The sequence below is a fragment of the Chelonoidis abingdonii genome, chromosome 19, assembly GCF_003597395.2.
Source record: "Chelonoidis abingdonii isolate Lonesome George chromosome 19, CheloAbing_2.0, whole genome shotgun sequence".
NCBI lineage: Eukaryota > Metazoa > Chordata > Testudines > Testudinidae > Chelonoidis > Chelonoidis abingdonii.
The window spans coordinates 18,839,098-18,858,403 of NC_133787.1; the positions used below are offsets into that span (position 1 = coordinate 18,839,098).

General features: G+C 41.8%; 1 protein-coding gene across 1 annotated transcript in view; it reads left to right on the top strand.

The window, feature by feature from the left end:
• Window positions 1-19,306, top strand: part of VPS35 (VPS35 retromer complex component) — a 252,384-nt gene that overhangs the window by 218,873 nt on the left and 14,205 nt on the right. Inside the window, exons 3-11 of the mRNA XM_032778082.2 lie at window positions 964-1,062; window positions 7,354-7,450; window positions 8,470-8,593; window positions 10,503-10,685; window positions 11,547-11,760; window positions 12,717-12,800; window positions 13,686-13,795; window positions 17,620-17,716; window positions 17,803-17,951. Coding sequence (XP_032633973.1) covers window positions 964-1,062; window positions 7,354-7,450; window positions 8,470-8,593; window positions 10,503-10,685; window positions 11,547-11,760; window positions 12,717-12,800; window positions 13,686-13,795; window positions 17,620-17,716; window positions 17,803-17,951 — 1,157 coding nt within the window. The remainder of the gene's footprint in view (window positions 1-963; window positions 1,063-7,353; window positions 7,451-8,469; window positions 8,594-10,502; window positions 10,686-11,546; window positions 11,761-12,716; window positions 12,801-13,685; window positions 13,796-17,619; window positions 17,717-17,802; window positions 17,952-19,306) is intronic.

The following is a 19,306-nucleotide window of genomic DNA, read 5'->3' on the forward strand; positions in this document are numbered from 1 at the left end:
CCCCCCCCCCCCCCCTTTGTAATAAACCCCCAACCTCTGGCTTAGTTACTGAAGTCCTCAAATCATGATTTAAAGATGACAAGTTACAGAGAATCCACCATTTACACTAGTTTAAACCTGCAAGTTCAGTGTTTCCCATGCTGTGGGTATGGTGAACTGCCTCAGAGTGTTTGCCAATCTGACCTGAGGAAAATTCCTTCCTCACCCAAATATGGCAGTCGGTTAGACCCTGAGCATGTGGGCCAGACACCTGGGAAAGAATTCTCCATAGGAACTCAGAGCCCTCCCCATCTTGTGTCTTATCACCAGCCACTGGAAATACTTGCTGCTAGCAGTTGCAGATTGGCTACGTGCCATTGTAGGCAGTCTCATCATATCAACCCCTCCATAAAATTACCAAGCTCAGTCTTGAAGCCATTAGGTTTTTTGCCCGACCTACTCCCTTTGGAAGGCTGTTCAAGAACTTCACTCCACTGGTAGTTAGAAACCTTTGTCTAATTTGAAGTCTAAACTGGTTCATGGCCAGTTTGTTAATTTATTCTTGTTTCCACATAGGCACTTTATTTAACTCCTCTCCCTCCCTGGTATTTATCCCTCTGATGTATTTATAGAGCACAATCATATCTCCCCTCAGACTTCTTTTGGTTAGGCTTAACAAGGCACACTCCTTGGGTCTACTCTCACAAGGTAGGTTTTCCATTCCTAGTAGCCCTTCCCTGCACTTGTTCCAAATGGAGCTCATTGAGCTATACCGACATATCTGTGCCTGCGTAATCTCATAAGCATAGACATACCCTTGGTGAAGGACAATGATAACTCTGGAATGTGGAACTGGGATTAGGCTGGTAGAAACCCAGCGGACGTCTCATGGCCAAAATGGTAGGAATCCAACTTTGAGAAGAACAAACCATAAATAGTTACAGTTCAGTCAATTTTTTTTTTCTTGTCTCTTTCTTTCCTTAGCCAACAACACAGCAGTCTCCTCAAGATGAGCAGGAAAAGCTCCTGGATGAAGCCATTCAGGCTGTAAAGGTCCAGTCTTTCCAGATGAAGCGATGCTTGGTAAGAAATACATTTTTGTTTTTTTAATAGTGGAATGTAGTTTCTTGAAGCTGGAAGGAACTGTTCCCCGCCCTCCTTCCCCCCATGAACTGCAGTTCGATTCATTGGATTTAGTTGGAAGCATGGTGAACTTTGCAGTCTGTTTTGAATACACAAGTATTGACTGACTGTCTTGTTGGGGGAACCTAGCACACTACGAAGGTTGTTAGCAAAGCTCTCATACCCAATAGAAATGACACTTCCAGCAAAGGGTGAAACTGGAGCACTACTTTGTGCCACTGCTTGCTGAAATGGAAGGCATATTTTTCTTATTTCATAGACCAGAAGTTTTACTGACTTAGTTTCCCTCAGCAAAATGTAAAAGTGTCTGAGTACCTGCTATTCCATGCAGCAAGTGAGGAAATAAGTCTTCTCAAGTGGAAATCTGCAAGTGCCTACAAGCCTGAAAGCTCTTTAGATTAAATCTTCACAAAGGTTTTAGTGTAACCCTTCCCTTTTACGTAAAACTAAGTAATCCATAGCATGGTAAGAACACATCCTACTTGTCCCTTACTTTCAGTATGTTAAGTGTCTACTTCTCCATAGTGCTTTGAGTCTATGGAATGTAATAGTGGTCCTTGGCCAACTAAAGGGATGTACTTGCAGCCAGCGAGGATGAAACAATAGCACCAACAGAATTTCCTCTGTTCATATCTTGATGATGTGTTGGCATGTCCAAAACAACCCACAGAGAAATCACAACTATACTTTCCATCCATGTTACTGAAAGGAGAACTTGTCTCACTACTTAAAGACATTTTGAAGTCCCATGCTTATAAACTCAATCCTCACCCACCCAGTAGCCTGTTCTATATTGGTACAAAGAAGTGTGCAGGTTCATGGTCCAGATAATTCTATGGAACTCTCTAAATATGCCTCTTGTTCTCGACAATCTAATAAAACACCACTTCCCCCCACATAAAAAATAGCAGTGTTTTATGGAGTGGGACAGTGGAAATCTTATCCAAATTCTGCAGAGTTTTCCACTAATAATGTGAGTTACCCTGTATCTTTCTCTGTTAGGGCATAGTGCTGTGCTTCATCACTAGACTGAGCTGGAAAGCAGATTTGGGTCTAGAACTTTAAAGAGTTGTAAAGATGTCTTGCTTTGGTCTACAGGGTAGGATTCATAGATTGATAGATTCATAGACTCTAGGACTGGAAGGGACCTCGAGAGGTCATCGAGTCCAGTCCCCTGCCCTCATGGCAGGACCAAATACGTCAACCATTCTGATCGACATTACTATCAACCTTAATATCTAGAGATGGAGAGTCCACAACCTCCCAGGCAATTTATTCCCAGTGTTAACACCCTGACAGTTAGGAAATTTTTCCTCATGTCCCAAACCTAAATCTCCCTTGCTCAGTTTAAGCCATTGCTTCTTTGTTCTATCCTAGAGGCTAGGTGAACAAGTTTCCCCCTCCGATGACACCCTTAAGATACCTGAAAGAACTGCTATCAATGTCCCCTCTCATTTCTCTTTCCAAAACTAAAGAAACCCAATCTTCAGCTTCTTCAGAGTCTGTCCAAAGACCTATCATGCTGTTGCTTTTTCTCTGGACCCCTCCAGTTTCTCCCATCTTTCTGAAAAATGCAAATGCCCAGAACTGGACCAAACCGTTGAGGGCTTAGAACCAGGCAGAGAGCCAGCGGAAGAATGACGTCTCGTGTCGTGTTATAACAACTGTTAATCGCCAGAATCAGTTGCGCTTTTCTCTTTATTTTTGACGCAACATAATCACACTGTGACTCATCTTAGTCAGCTGTCCACTTGACCAGCTAGATCTCTTTCTGCCGACTCCTTCCACCCTAACAGTCTTTCCCACTCGAATGTGAAACTGGAATTGTTCTTCTTAAGTGGCCACCATCTTATGATCGTACGATCTGTAGGAGAACTTCAAAATTCCGGCTTTACCTGTCAAGGACACATTCTACCTAACAGTACCAGAACATTATAGAGACATATATTGACACACTCCATAGCACTAACATAGAGAGTCAGTTTACAGACTCCCTCTCCAGTGTTAGGAATAGCTCAAGAAAATCTTAATGAGATAAGTACTATCATTTCCTAACATTGACAGTACGGTATCAGGAAAAACGAATAAAACAAGACACGGTGCACTCTACCCACTATGAGCACCCACGCCGCGTTGCCGTTCGGGACATACATATCCACGATATCATACACGACAATAAACATAAATAAAAAACACCATTCAGACCCATTGAACCCCAATCTAACTAACACCACCCTCTCTATCATAGAGTCACGCTACTTAGCCACTAGAATCTATGCACCCACCTTACTAGTAGCCCCATCACTAAATGTAGATGTCCCCTAGCTATCGAGTAAGAATACCCTCATGCCCGAGACTGACAAAGCCTTACTAAAGTCTAGGTATAACCAGATCAGCGAACAGCCCCCGGTCACCTCCAAATCACAAGACTCGTTATCAGTTTCTCTGAATCAAAGAAAGCACTCGATGGTTTGAACCCAGTCTTGTCTTTTAATAACCATGCTGGCTATATCACTCTACACCTACATTACCCCTAGATATTCAAAACCTACCCAGTATATAGTAAGAAAATCTTAAATTACCTTGTACCATTCTCCATAGGCACAGAAAGTTATCTATATATCCCTTTACAGAGTCTGTACTCTGTCGCCGTTGAAGTGTTTTTTCCCCTCTTTACTAACGACGTCTGGAATTTTCAATTGAACAGGGCCACACCTATTATCCCACACCTAAGTCCATTCCGGAAAATATACCCTGTCTCTAACATACTTCCTAAGAATAAGATAAGCAATAGCTCAGAATACCCCGGCTATTAACCTGTGGAAGTTATCCAGGAGCCACTCATCTAGGAGTCATGTTTCACTACAGATTCCCCGGTTACTTGCAGGCGAGCGTAAAGAGTACTAGAGTATTTTAACTTGCCCCTACTTATTTGATTTTATCTAAAAGTGCCTCGCCCACCTTCACATAAGCAATGGTCACGATGCTGAGACCAGTCTTCAGACTTCTCAGTGAAGACCGAAACAAAGAAGTCATAAGCAGTCTGCCATCCAAGTTCCGTTACTGTATCCCCTCTCATCAGCAGTGTGGCTCATACTTGTCCATGAGTCTTCCTGGCTAAATTATTGAAAAATATTGCTTGTATTCCCCTTAAATCCTATAGTCTAAGGATTGAGCGCATTTGTGCCATTGCCTTCTAATTGCCCCTGCATCCATATTTCCTTATTCAGCCTTGTAATTTACCCTAGTACCACATTGTTTATTGGACCCTCTTTTATGTAAGGAACCATGCAACGGATACTTTCGTGAGCAAAAGTACCAAAGGTGGTTTTGCCCCATTGTTCATGCTTTCTAACACCATGGGCGGAATAAGCTGCTGTTAGCCCTTTAAAAGGTCACCTTTGAAAAACTGCCAAACGCTTCTTTCAGAAGTAATGATGTTGTTATATATCATCTCATCGAAACTACCAGGGCACAATACCAATATAATATCAACTACTCTGAAACTATCTCAAAAATCCGAGCCTATCCATAAGAAAATCATTACTCTATATATTACAGTAGACCAATATATCATAAACAATTCTATACTAAATCCACTCTCCAAAACTAAGACAAATCGATTCACCCAAGCTTCCTCACCTTAACTTATCAAAGTTCCAACACACGAGTTCACCCTCTATTGTTTAAACTATAAAGTCTGGAACAGCTTCACACACCCAACAAGAGCTTTTTCAAAACTTCTGAAATAAAAAGTGTCCATCACACTACAGTCATGAACTAATGGATAAGATCGGTGCCTTCCGCGTGTGAAGCATTGAACACCAAACAAAATATTGCGGGTATAAATTGAAAAGTGCCAATATATACATCACCGAATAAGATACACAACAATATTTAGACTTAGGAATGATTAATTGTTAATTTGAATAGAACAGAGACATCATCATCACATTTCCACCTGGTTAGGTGGCCTGTAGTAGACTCCAGACCGAAACAAAATCGGAGCTTGCGTTACCTCTGGCCGTAACTAAAACCCTCAACGACTTATCAAAACATGTATGGATCACAACTCCTAGCCCAATCCTCCACCAACTCCGTCCATGTGTACGAAAAAAGTATAATATAAATATAGACAGCAAAACAACGTCCGCCTATTATTCCTCCAGTCCTAAGTCTTTCCTGAAGGAGAAAAAGCATTTATAATAGAACACCTAGATCCAACCAACAATTCCATCATTTATTTCCGCCAAGTTTCAGTGATGCCAACAATGTCATAAGTTGTATTATTATTTAGCACCCATTCTTTCGCTTATTACCCATACTCTCACATTGTAATGGCATCGAAGATACTGTTTGTCTTGCTCCCAGTTGCCCTGACCTCCTTTCTCTCTGCCATTATAGCCCACGATCTCTCTTGTTCCGACCATCTCCAGTCTTCCTGTTCCCACTACCTTGGCTTTGCTCACCTGTCCCATCGAACTAGTTTAAAAGCCTCCCTAGGTTAGCAAGCTGTGTGCAAAAGGGTTTTTTTCCCCTCCTCGAAAGGTGAACGCCATCTCTGCCTAGCAGTCCTCTCATCGAATAGCTCCCGGGTCAAGAAGCCAACCCTCCTGGCACACATCTTCGCAGCCACGGCATGTCCCTCATGATGCATCTGTCTCTGCCCGGCCCACCTTTGAACAGGAAGAATCGAGGAGATCCACTGCGCTCCAAACTCCTCACCCCACCACAACCCGCAGTCCCTTGATCGCTCAGCGTCACACCACAGTATCTTGTGCCCACAGGATGAGTAGCAGGTTATAGTGAAGGCCGGATATCCTCGACATACCTCTGTAACGTTTGGATACGGCCCCGGCAGCATCATACTCCAAGATGAAATGTCAGGCGACAGATGGGTCGCCTCAGCCCCAGAGAGATCCTCTGACCACAATACCCTACGTTTCCTATTTTCGGTGGTGCAGCCTCCCAGCCTTAGGGTACGAGGTCTCTCCCTTACGTAGGGGTGATTCCTTCTCTCCTGTATCAGAAAGAGCATAACGGTTACCTATTACCTACGGCGGGAGTTGCGAGCAGGGAGAAGCGCTGCAGAAGTAACCAGCTGCCATCCCGCCCGAGCGCCATCCCTCCTCCACCATGTGTGTTCAGCAGTCCTGCAACTGGGACAGCTACCTCAGCTGTCTCCACATGTACACTGTCCAGAATTGCTCGTGGATACGGATGCTCTCAACCAGCCACCTCCCCTAAGGTCTCCCACCTGCTGCCTGAGAGAATTCCACCAGTAGCACTTTCACTCGGATGCCCCGCCCACCAACTGGATATCAGTAAGGGTGAAATTGTAAGCAGAGTCTTGCAAACCACACCAGAATGTGGTAGAAGCATCCATGTTCTGGTGCCTGTCGGTACAGTGACAGGTGGAGGAGACAGAGAAGTGCTGGCACAGGTGTGGGGGTCTTCCTACCATTGTAAGCCTCCCTCTGTAAACCCTCAAACTCCCTGTCGCAGCCCCCTGTCCGCTCAGCCTGCTTTAAAGAGAGAGGTTTTGGATGTAGTTTGGTTTATAGGTTTTCAAGGGACTAACGGGTCACGGATAGGACCACCAAGGGACCCCCTCTGCCTCCCTTCTCCCCTTCCAAACTCCCTTGCGAAACTCCCTGTTAGCAGCCCCCTGGTCGCTTGTGCGCAGCTTTATAAAGCCCTGGCCTGAGTGAATGCCCCGCCCACTGGTTAAGGCTCAGCCAATTACCAGAGGCTTCTAGCTTTCAAACCTTCCTTTGTCGCTCAGCCTCCAACTGCAAGCTACTGCACACGGTCCTTCAAACAGACTGACAAACACAAGCTCAGCACACAGCAATTATGTTTGTTGGGGAGAAGAGGGGCACTGGTTGCCCCACTAGTGTAAATAACAAGCTGTTTCTCCAGTGTTTCATGTACTATTCCACAGGTATACACTAAAAACAAAACTTACATCATTTTTCTTGTTAAACACTCACTAGTTCTCTGTCTAGATGGTGACCAAGTTACTTAAAATAATTGGCTTTGAGGTAGATTGTTTCTCAGTTTTGTTTTTTTGGGGTTGGGTTTTTTGTGTGCATTTTTATCCATTTAGTTTTCCGTGCTGTTTTTAACATGTTAGAAAACTAACTCGCTGCACAAATCAAACTGCAGTTGTCTAGGCTGGGGAATATTAAGTGAACACTGCTAATGTTTGTTCTTACACTCACTGTTTAGGACAAAAACAAGCTTATGGATGCTCTGAAACATGCCTCCAACATGCTTGGTGAGCTGCGGACTTCTATGCTATCTCCAAAGAGCTATTATGAACTCTGTATCTTTTGAATGGTTGATGGGAAAATATTTGAGGAACTGTGCACTGCAATCTGTGTAGTTGTGTGCCTAGTAGTAACATGATATCCCTTTGGTCCCATCTGTTGTAAAATCAATTTTTTTCCTAACGTTGCTTTATTCAGTTTTCTTTGTCTGCTAGAACTGTTCTTTATCCAGATAAGCTGAAGAAGGGAACACACTAGCTTACTGTGGAAGAGATTGTTCATTCTTGTTGTATAGTATAAAGTAGTCCATAATCGCTTCAGAACTCTGTGGGCCTGACCTCTTAGAAGATTCTGTATGGCATTTTTAAAAACTACGGTGTGCGCTGAGCGAAGAGTTAGAACTATGGAGCACCTAGATTTTGCTGAGAAAACTAGGGAGTCTCTTTAGTGTTAATACAACTCCTACGTACCCCAACAGAACATGCTGCAGGTGTTAGCTGCCTTTTTTGGCCCCTCTGTGCATTAGCTTTTTCTTTCTAAAAGCTGGGAGACTAGTACATTTACTTCTCTTTCATGTGATAGATCAATTGAGGGAATGTCTAACAACTTTTCATGTAGCAAATATGTTGTTGACATGCAGAGAAATGAGGGGTTTTCTTTCCTGCTCTAAAAACTTAAGGCAATAAGAGTGTGTGTGTATGTGTGTGTGTATATATTGCTAAGGATGGGGAGATCCCTCTGTGAAAGCCATGACCTTCCCCACCACTCTTCATTTTGCCTAGTCCAATGTGCCTTTACTTCCACCTTCTACTGCAGTATCCTTGCCCCCAATACTTTCTCACTCCTCTGCATGCTGAACACCTTTCTCCTTCAAATATTTCAACTTGTAAATTCAGTCTTTCAGCAGTGATGCCCTATGAGAAACCATTTCAGTTCCCTGTGCCTAACTTACTGTTCGTCTGTTTAGTTCAGATTGTAAACTCCTTGGGCGGTATCTTCTTCTTGGTACTGTTGAGAAATGGGTATGCATATCTGTTGCGGTAATAATGTTTAATCCTTAACCATAAGAGAAAAGATATGGCTATTTCTGATGAGCTACACTATTTGGAGGTATATCTGACAGATGAATTTGCCAAGGGAAGGAAAGTGGCGGATCTTTATGAACTAGTACAGTATGCTGGAAATATTATCCCGAGACTGTAAGTAAATGAGCACTGAAGAAACTTGCTTAACGAATACTAGTTTTCTAAAACGTCTTGCTCGGGGGAAAGTATTGCCTTGGATTTTGTGTTCTTGTCTCCTGCTTCAGAGCAGGATTTCAAAGTATTCTGAAGATCTCTTTATCTGGTAGCACAATAGCCTCTTGATTAGTGTCTTGAGATATTTAGGCCCCAAATGCAGCTTTTGTAACTAATAGTTGCATTCTCCCAGTCAAGTACTTCCTTTTTATTAGCAATTTAGTGAAATAAAGTAAAAAAAAAAGTTTCACTGACTGTTAATATAAATCAGCTGTTCGAAACTTACATTTTTATTTAACTGATTCTCCAGATATCTTGTACTGATAAGCCTAATTGTAGTAAGCCTAATTGTCATAAATGCCAAATCTTAGCTGGTGTAAATTGATTGCACACAGCTGAGGGTCTAGCCCTATATGCGTGAAGATAAGTGGGAGGTCTCTTTTTTCCAATTGCGTATGTTCAGTTGCTGGCATAGAGAATAGAAGAAACACTTTTAAATATATATTAAACATTTCTGTAGTATATACATTCTTTTTAAAAAACAGAACTGTGGCATGTCTCTACATCTTTTTTAATAAAAACTCTTAAATCAGTCTACGGCAAACTTAGTATTGAAAAGCTTATTTTAAAAAGTGACTATCACATGGGAATGGAGGGGCTTGAGTTTAAGAATTCCTCTTCCCTTTTTTGATCCTTAGAAAAGGAAGTGACTTCTGATTCTTAGTCATGTGCTTCTCTTAGTAAAGTTCACTAAAGAAGATGAAACAAATTAAATTTATACAACGATACAATAACTGAACTCAGATACAGTACAGTTGAGACTACTGCAAAGTCTTAACTTTTATTGATTGCCCTAAATACATAGCATTCTTTATCCTCCTGTAGATTTAGCTTCCGATCCTGCAAGCAGCTCTGTGTGAGTGGGCCCCTGTGTCCATGTAGAGTCTTCAGGGATACTCTGCAAATATGCAAGTTTGCCTAAGAGGAGATGCTTGTAGGCTTGCAGTGTCAGTTCCCTTCTAAGACCATGGACCCATAATTAAGTTTTTTATGATTGTAAATCCTCACATCGTCTTCTGGGTGTTAAATAGAACATTGAAGGGCAGCGATCCTTGGAGGAATGAGTACAGGGCTGGGGAGTCACAAGAACGTGAAGTCCAATTCTGCTATGCAACTGGCTCACTCTGTGGCCTTGGGCAACTCACATCATCTCTTAGGGCCGGTCTACACTACCATGGTAAATTGATCTAATTTACACAACTGAGTTGACGTAGTTAGATCCATTTACTGCAGTGGCTACACTGTGCTGTGTCGATTGGGAGAGCATCTCCCATCAACTTCCCTTACACTTCTCAGGGAGGTGGAGTACATAAATCGATGGGAGGAGTGCTCTCCCATGGATTTAGCGTGTCTTCACCAGACTCACTAAATCGACACTCGCTGCATTGATTGCAGCATTGCTGATCTACCGGTAACTGTAGACATGCCCTAAGTTTCTCCTTCTATAAATGGAAATAATAATTCTTGCCCACCAGCCAAAAGTGGTGTGCATTGGGGGCCACTGATTAGTTAATGTCTGTACAATGCTTTGAATATATATAATGCTGTAGCAGGGCCAAGTATTGGTTGTTACCCAAACTTAGATTAAAAAAAGCTTCTTTCTTTGCCTACCCACTCCAAAATCTGTGCCCCACACATCACTTCCTTTAATTCCTTCTAATCCTTTCTAAGTATCTTGTGAGAAGAGAGGGGTAGACCTGCCTCTAACCAGGTTATTGTATTGTATACATGTATCAAGACAAGTTTTTTCCAATAATACTTAATCCACCATTTTAATCAGAATTTCTTCAACTCTTGTTTTCTTTTCTAGCTATCTGCTGATAACAGTAGGTGTTGTCTATGTCAAATCCTTTCCTCAGTCCAGAAAAGATATCCTGAAAGATTTGGTAGAAATGTGCCGCGGTGTCCAGCATCCTCTAAGAGGCTTGTTTCTTCGAAACTACCTTCTTCAGTGTACCAGGAATATTTTACCAGACGAAGGCGAACAGACAGAGTAAGAGAAATGTGATGCAAACACAGAGTGGCTTCATCCTTAAATGAGGAATACATGAATAGTGTTTTATTCTCTGTGATCTTGTAAGGCTTGAAATAGATGCATATTTTAAATAGAATTTGTTTTTTGTAATTGTTTGGCTAGACAATGCAAGTCCAGTCTCTAGTGCAGACTTGATGATTTAATTCCTGGCAGGTGACCTTAAGAGATGCTTTGTATGCTTGGGCAAAAAAACCAAACTTAAATATAACTTTAAAATGGCCTCACTGGTCAAAACAACATATCCTCATTTTCCTCCTTCCCCCATGCACCCAAAAATATTTGTAGAACTTGGTCAGTAACAACTCATGTATTGACTTTTAAGTTTGGTATGTAAGCTTTTTCTGTTTTCTCTTACTGTGGAAGGTAGGATTTAAGATAAAATGATCTCTGGTATTTAAAACATTAAATATTCTCTACTGTAGAGCATACGTCTTGAATATGTCTCTGGTAGGCAAAATGTTTTCTGGCCATTGTGGATGTGGACAAAGTGTGCTATAGATTTATTTTTTTATGCTATCTGCTACTGACTCTGTCCAGCCCATTTTTTCCAACATGGTTCAAATGCTAATATAAATTGGAGCTATTGTATCTGTATTTGATTGATTATAGATTTCTCTTTTGTCACATTCTCCTAAAACTAAAATTCCTCTTGATCTAACTTGAAAGATCATGGTGGAGAGTTCTTTCCCCTTTCAAGGGGACGGTGGAACATGCGTCTTTTGTTTTAAAAAAAACAATGCGTGTATGTACCTACACACACACCCCCTTCTATGATAGAAGCCATACCCTTCTTATTTTTAACCACTGACCTGATTTCAGTGAAGAAACGACTGGTGACATCAGTGATTCCATGGATTTTGTGCTGCTGAACTTTGCTGAGATGAACAAACTCTGGGTGCGAATGCAACACCAAGGACACAGTCGAGATAGAGAAAAGAGGGAGCGGGAAAGGCAGGAACTGAGAATCCTAGTGGGAACAAACTTGGTTCGCCTTAGTCAGTTGGAAGGCGTTAATGTGGAGAGATATAAACAGGTGAGATTTCCTTCATCTAATACTTAATTGTATCCATATTTACCAGATGAACAAAACATGAATAGATAGTTCCATTGTCTATGAAAGTTATTAGTTTCACAAAAATCAGTATAATATTTGTGCTTTTGTAGCACTGTTTTTGTTTTATTTGAAGCTCTCAGAACATTAATGAAATCTTATAATGCTCCAGGAGATAAGTAAATCCACCTATAGGTAGGTTAATAAGAGGTCAACAAGACAAAGTGATATGCACAAGATTACACAATTGGTGACAGAACTGGCCATTCAACTTTGAGTTCCTGCGTCCCAGTCCCCCAATCTGTGTACTAGGAAATACTAGTTCCCTTTATATGCATACATGCAAGGCATGTGTACAGGGAAAGGAGCCAAAAAGATGGATGAAATGATACCTTTCAAAGCATTCAAGAAATTGACTACATACCTGTTCAAAATAATAGACCCCCTGCAAAAAAGTGTCAATACTAGTGAATCCAGATGATCCACAAAGCTGGAATGTCCCCTGAGCTATCTGAACAGTCTAAAGTAATGAGAAATGCTTTTGTAAGCCGTTGTAATGGGCTTAAGTGGCATTTGCCTTTAAATAAGGTGGGAGAGATTTATATAAATGGACATACTCACTGGGCAGATTATGAATGGGTGAGGTGGATGAGAGAGCGTGCATGTGCTTGTGCCTCTATTTGAGAACTCATTTTTATGTTTTCAGTAAGAATGGACATTAGATTCTTCTCATTGCTATTTTAGTGTCAGTGTACAGCAGTGATTTATATGTTGATACCTAGTGAGAGAGAATCTGACTGTTGCTGTAAAACGCCAAAGTTTGTGCATGCGTGGGCAGAATAAAAATTTGTAATACTTGAAAAATCTGATTCAGGATTTGTATAGATTGAGGAAGTCAATGGGGGGAAAAATATTGCAGCATCTTCCTTCCTTTACAGATTGTTTTGCCTGGAATATTGGAGCAAGTGGTAAACTGCAGGGATGCCCTAGCTCAGGAGTATCTCATGGAATGTATTATTCAGGTAAGCTGCAGAAAGGAGCGAAAGTAGCTTCATTTGATGGTTGTGGTGGCAATGTTTAAAATAGATGACTTATAAAGTGTGTGGGTTTATTTTATTTTATTTATTTTGTGGGAGGTGGAGGGCTGGGGGCTAAGCAGTTGGGGTGTGTGTGTGGTTTTTTTTAAATACTAAACAAAAATTTTTGTTTATTGGCCCATATAATTGACACTGGGAAGAAGTTCTTTTTTTTATGTACTTTTTGTAATAGCTGTCAAAATATTTGTCTTGGCCCACTGGGTAAATCTGCATGTTGCTTCTTGAACGTTAGACCACTTAATTTTCCTCAGCCCAGTCCCTTATTATTCTTAATAGGACCATAGCTGCTGTCACTCCTTTCTCATAGGTGATAGAATAGTTTTTGTTTGGGGTTCTGGGAGTATCATGAACTGCCTTGATCGCAGTTCCCATATGCTGCCCTCTGTCTCCTGGTACTAGCACAATGGTTTGACAGACTCTGCAGCTTGTGGGGAAAGCTGGAGGCGTGACTCTCAAAGCTGCAGCTTGTGTATCCCATTTCCTCTCCCCTGCATTTTCCGTTATGGAGGTTTGTAAGTTCTTTAATGCAGACATGCCTGCCTTGCAAATAATTGATGGTAACAGCTTTGCTTGTGTGCTGTGAGACTATGCAGTCCTCATCTGCTTCATGTCATGCCCAGTCCACTTCTTCTGTTTTGTATTTTGCCTGTTGTCCTGAAATGACACCGACTTCTCTTGCATAGTGTGAAGTGCAGTTATCCTGCAGCTATTTTCTTTAAATTAGTAGCAATTTTATCACATTACTTCTCCAGAGATGAGTGAGTAAAGGTGTATATTATTGTGAAACTTGGTAATTGATGTGAATTTTAGGTTTTCCCAGACGAATTTCATCTCCAGACTCTTAACCCTTTTCTCCGAGCCTGTGCGGAATTACATCAAAATGTGAATGTGAAAAACATTATCATCGCTTTAATTGACAGGTGAGTATGAGGAAGGATTTAGCTGGAATAAATATTGACTAAATAGAATTTACAGTACTTAATAGCTGAGGATCTACTAGTTTTTTGGTTTGATTTCTCCTACTGCTTGATTTAACTTTGTTTTTGTACCTTCTAAATTTCAGTTTTAATTAAAATCCATGAATCGCTGGTCTTGAATGATTTGATGTTACTAGATAAGCATGTAGTTCCCTTACGTTGCTTTCATATTAATTTCCTTCGTCACAGATATAGTATTTAAAGAAGTAATTGTGTCTGCTCTTTTTTGAACTTTGCATTTTCTGTCCAGGAGAATTGGTGACTTGTAAATTCTGGTTGATGGATTTTTCTGGCTTAGTCACAATAATTAAGAGCTCTGATTTGGAGTCATGAAACAAAGCAGCAGCCACATCAGAGATGGCTGCATGTTAGAAACTATTATGCAATCTCTTGTTTGAACGTCTGTGAGATCCAGACATTTTTTTGTATTTACAAAATATGCAGCATTTTGCATGTCTTGAATGTTGTGAGGAGGAATTAGTTTGAGGAGCTAAAAATATTTTGTTCTTAATTTCATAGTTTACCAGCAGAGCTTTATTCCTGTTCCCCAAAAGAGCTTTTTTTTACCTCTTGGTATCTTTTTTTTTTTAAATTGCAACAGTTGATTTTATTTGAACTATAAATACCTGAATAAACTAAAGAAAATGTTTTGGCCTATATTTCTGCCCTTATGGCAGTGCTCTCCAAACTTTTTACCTAGTGACCCCCCCCCCCATCTCCTGTCTGCCCTCCCTCTCCCAGCCAGGAGTGGGGCTGCCCCTCCAGGAGGGGTGACGCAGACAGGGTAAGGGGGCCAAGGCTGGGGCCACAGTTGGGAATGGGGCTTGGGCCAGGAGTGGATCTGGGTGGTGCTCCCTCCATCCTAATCGCACCCCCCGAATGTCCCTCCATGCCCTCTAGGGGGGCATATCGCACAGTTTGGGGACCTCTGCCTTATGGGGTGCAAATTGGTACTCTGTGTCGTGTGTGTGTGTGTATAAGTGTATAATATAGTGTCCGTGAGAATGGGAAGTGCAGTTGGAGAGTCAAATCGCTATCTCTATATAGTCACATGAAAACAAAGATCTTACTCTTATTTGTTTTTTCCAATATAAACATATGTACACGTTCTATCATACTACATTATTAGAAGAGAAACACCTAAGTACTAAAAGGGCTAAGCGTCCAAAGTGAACAGCAGAGATGGCTGCTGACCGTGGCTTCATTTGTGTTGAGTAAAAAATGATATTTAGGTTATGCAACTTGGATTCCAGCCAAACAAAAGAATTTTATATAACCACACAACATATTCATGAAATATTACATCCTCAGTCTAGTATGGAGACCATAGTAACATCTATGGTATGTAGCCTCATGTCCAAATCAAATATGGTTTAGTTGTGTGCAGGAATAGGCATGCAGCTTGGTTTCATAGGTGGATGTTGTACTCATGGTTGAGCTGTTACCTTTTGTTAAAAGAAGCTTAACAGGAGGTAGCAGAATTGACTGCTAGAACTCTTGTATTTGCTGTGTAAACTTCCAGCTTTTACAAAGAGGCCTGTTATGTAGCAAAAGCTGGAGGTCAGAAGATCACCTAGATCCCTTACCACGTGAGAGTGTCAGTGCCAACATTTCAGAAGACCAATCTCCCACCATAAATTGCATAACAATCTGACCAGAACTAAAATAAAATCTCTGGATCCTATGGAACTCATCAGCTGCTGGCTGGTATCTAACCTTTGTGACGGTGATAGAATGTAGCAAGGAGCTACTTCTGATATTCTGGACACCTCCTTGCCAGGATGCAGGCCAGGAATGGAAAGGAAATAGTGCTCTTTGTGTTGGTGGATGACCTCTGCTTGAAGGCAAAAGTAGGATGCTCATTCTCGTATTACTGGATCTGTCTATGGCAGCTTATGCTTTTGATTATAGTGTAATTGCAGCACAGATGCAGAAGTTAGTGGAAAAGCCTAGAGATTGCACCCATGGTTCTTGTCAAGTCAGACTGTGAGCAGGATTGGCTCCTTCGCCACAGACCGCTCACTTGGAGTTGTCCCCCCACTTCCCCCTTCATAACATCTGCAGGAAGCCACTGGAGCAGATGGGAGGCAGCATGGTCAGAGATGTCAGTGTTATGCAGGCAGGACCCAGCTTTACAACACATTTTGACATTAATAGTAGCATTGTTCAGATATCCGAGTATCTGGACGATCTCAAGATGTAGAGAGGCAACTGACTGAAGCTGAACCCAGATGAGACAGAGGGATGCTTGTGGGGAGGAAAACATCTTGAAGATCTAACCCACCACACTTATCAGAACCCTCTGTTCAGGGAGTCTTCCCAGAAATGGTCAAGTTGGTTTGTAGCTTTGGGGTCCTTGACTTATGACTATTTCTATCCACAGTGTGCAGAAATTCTGCCTTCTGTTTTGCTGCTGGCCAGGATACTGTTTCTCTACTCTGATTCTGCAGCACTTGACATATGTTCTACTGTCATGGCCAGGTGCGTTGGGGCCACTGCAGAAGCAGGAAAGGAAGGTGTTTTGGCTTTCAGGGAGCTGCCTGCTCCTCTGCAAACATGCACCTGCAGCTGTGCAAAGTGTCAGAATGGGTTGATCCTGGCTCATGAGCCTTGCAGCCTCTAAACTAAATCATTGAGGCCCTTCTCTCTCCCTTGGTTGGGAAACAGAGCATGGCAGACTGACCTTTCTCACTTGCCTCTTCTGTAATAAGTCTGAGCAAACTTTGATTGAAATCCTGTTCCAGATGTCACAGGTATTGCAGATGAGTAACTGGTTTTAAAGCTGATTCCATGCATGCTCAGTGAGGGTATTCCTCCCTCTTCTTGCCGGACTCCTTTTAGTGAGGCAGTGGAAGAACACCTATGGCATAGTGGTTAGAAAGTAATTAAGTGGCATTGCTTGGAGTTTGGCAAAGTCTCTGTATTGTTGTCACGCAGCAAAGCAAACGTTACTGGCTTCCTGATCTTTCGAAATGTTTCCTTTCCGCCCCACCAACACATTGTTTCCCTTGTAATTTGAAATATTGAAACAGTGCTGTGAGATGAATGGTTTCTCTTACAGTTGTAACTACTGGGCATAATTCTAGCTAATTACATGACATACATGAGATAAATATCCCCTCTTGTCTTGCTTGCATTCTCAGCAGATGTGGATTCTCTCCATAACATGGAAAGAAATTGATCATCAATGCTTCCAACCATAATCTTGCTTCATGTTTTGCCCTGCACACGCAGTGAAAGTCCTGGACTTGCTGATCTGATTTTTTTTCATGTGTACAGACAGCTGTCAATATTTATCTCCAATACACCTTTCTCTTGAGACCAGTACAGAGATTAAGTAAATAATGTTTTGTCAGCAAATAACATGAAATAGTTGTGGGTGCATCAGAATAAGACTATTGTCTGACTGTCCTCTGCTGCAGAGGTGCAGGATGTATGCCCCATGTTCAGGAGCATGAATTCAAAAACATACTGAGGCCCCCCGTTCTTTATTTTATTTTTTCCTTGCTCCCTGTTATTTGTCACCATTCATTCTCAATCTCTTTGCTTGGGGCTAGTATTTCCCAGGCTGTGCTAGTTGTTTACTTTCATGAAGACGGCTATCCCTGGTGACCTCTCCTATGAACGTCCTACTCATGTCCAGTAGGTGTTAATACATTGAGTCTATGTACATGACTTTATTCCTCTTTGTGTGTGTGTAACATTTTGTCTCCCTAAAGTAAGAAGAATCTAACCTGAATGAGCTTCTTTCCTTTCTCTGTTCACAGGTTAGCTTTATTTGCTCACCGTGAAGATGGACCAGGGATCCCAGCAGATATTAAGCTTTTTGACATCTTTTCACAGCAGGTGGCCACTGTTATACAGGTGTGTTCTGAATACAAAATGCAAATCTGGTCTTTGACAAACTAGACATTTCTCTCAAATTTAACTTATGCTACTTCAAATTTCAGTCTAGACAAGATATGCCTTCAGAAGACGTGGTGTCATTGCAAGTATCGCTTATTAACCTAGCTATGAAATGCTATCCAGATCGTGTTGACTATGTTGATAAAGTGTTGGAGACAACTGTGGAAATCTTTAATAAACTTAATCTGGAGCAGTAAGTGAACGCTAATTTTCTTGTGACATATGAAACTTTTCTGTACTTTCTCTGGGAGCAACTGTATTTAGTTTGGCTTTTTTTAAAAAAACACCCTCCAAACCCCTACCGTCAGCCAAAAAAAGAGGAGACTGACATGTTATCTTAAGTATTCATTTGTTTGCTAGACTGTAAAATGCAGTTTTCAAAGGAGTAATGATGACATCCGTCTTCAAAGGTGATAACGATTTGGTCTCTGAGGGTATGTCTGCACTGTGGTTAGACTACGGTGGCTGGCCTGTGCCAGCTGACTTTCACTCGTGGGGCTTAGACTAAGGGGGTGTTGAATTGCAGTGTAGGTGTTAGGGCTTGGGCTGGAGCCTGGGCTCTGGAATCCTCTTACCGTGTGGGGTCTCAGAGCCTGGGTTTCAGCCCGAGCCAGAATGATTACACCGCAATTCGACAGCCCCTTAGCCCTAGTCAGCTGGTACAGGTCAGCTGTGGGTGTTTAAATGCAGCACAGAGGTATCCTGAAATTACTGATGAACACCCAATAGTGAAGAGACCCTGAATAAATTAGGTTGTTTGGTGCTAACCTTTTGTCCTAGGTACACAGATCTTTTATAAGACACCCCTTGGGGGGTGGACAGCATTCAAGTTATATTGTAGGAATACTAGATTATTCCTGAAAGAGCTATGATATGATCTTCAAGGTTTCCTTTTGATTTCTGAAGAAAAACCAACAAATGCAACTCTAGGAAGAGCTGAGGAAACACTTCACACTGTATAGTGTTAAAGTAATGTCAGCATATTTCTTAATCTCTAAAAATTACCCAGACTTGCATTCTTGCATTCCCTTTTACCTATGACTCATACTAAATTGAACAGGATGCTTCTACTAGGTTAGCTTAGTTCATGGTGTTCAGGTATCTATTAAATACTACTTCGGAGATCCCTTCTCTCTCCCACCAGTAAATAGGCAATTTATGGGCAAACCCTGCTCCCCACGTTCAGGCACAGGGGACCTTGCTACAGTGGAATTGATTCCACTCTGTGAAGTGGGGGCAGGGTTTGGAGAGTCTCTACGCAGGTTCACATGACCTGCACGCAGCTGAGCTCACTACCTTGCGGCCTCCCTTTGTACAGTTTCACAGTGATCTAATTGTATGTACTGGCCATTCCTCCTCATAAAGGGTAAGGAGAGGTGGGATGGCATAGGCATGGCTATTCTGGTCCTCCAGTTGGAATGGTAGCTGTAATGCAGTTCTGCTACTACTCTGGTCTGGGAGGCCAACTCCTAGTGTGTAGCCCTGCTACTTGGGATGCATGCTGGAGGCAGGATTTGTGCTTTAACTTCCACCTTAATTGCCATCAAA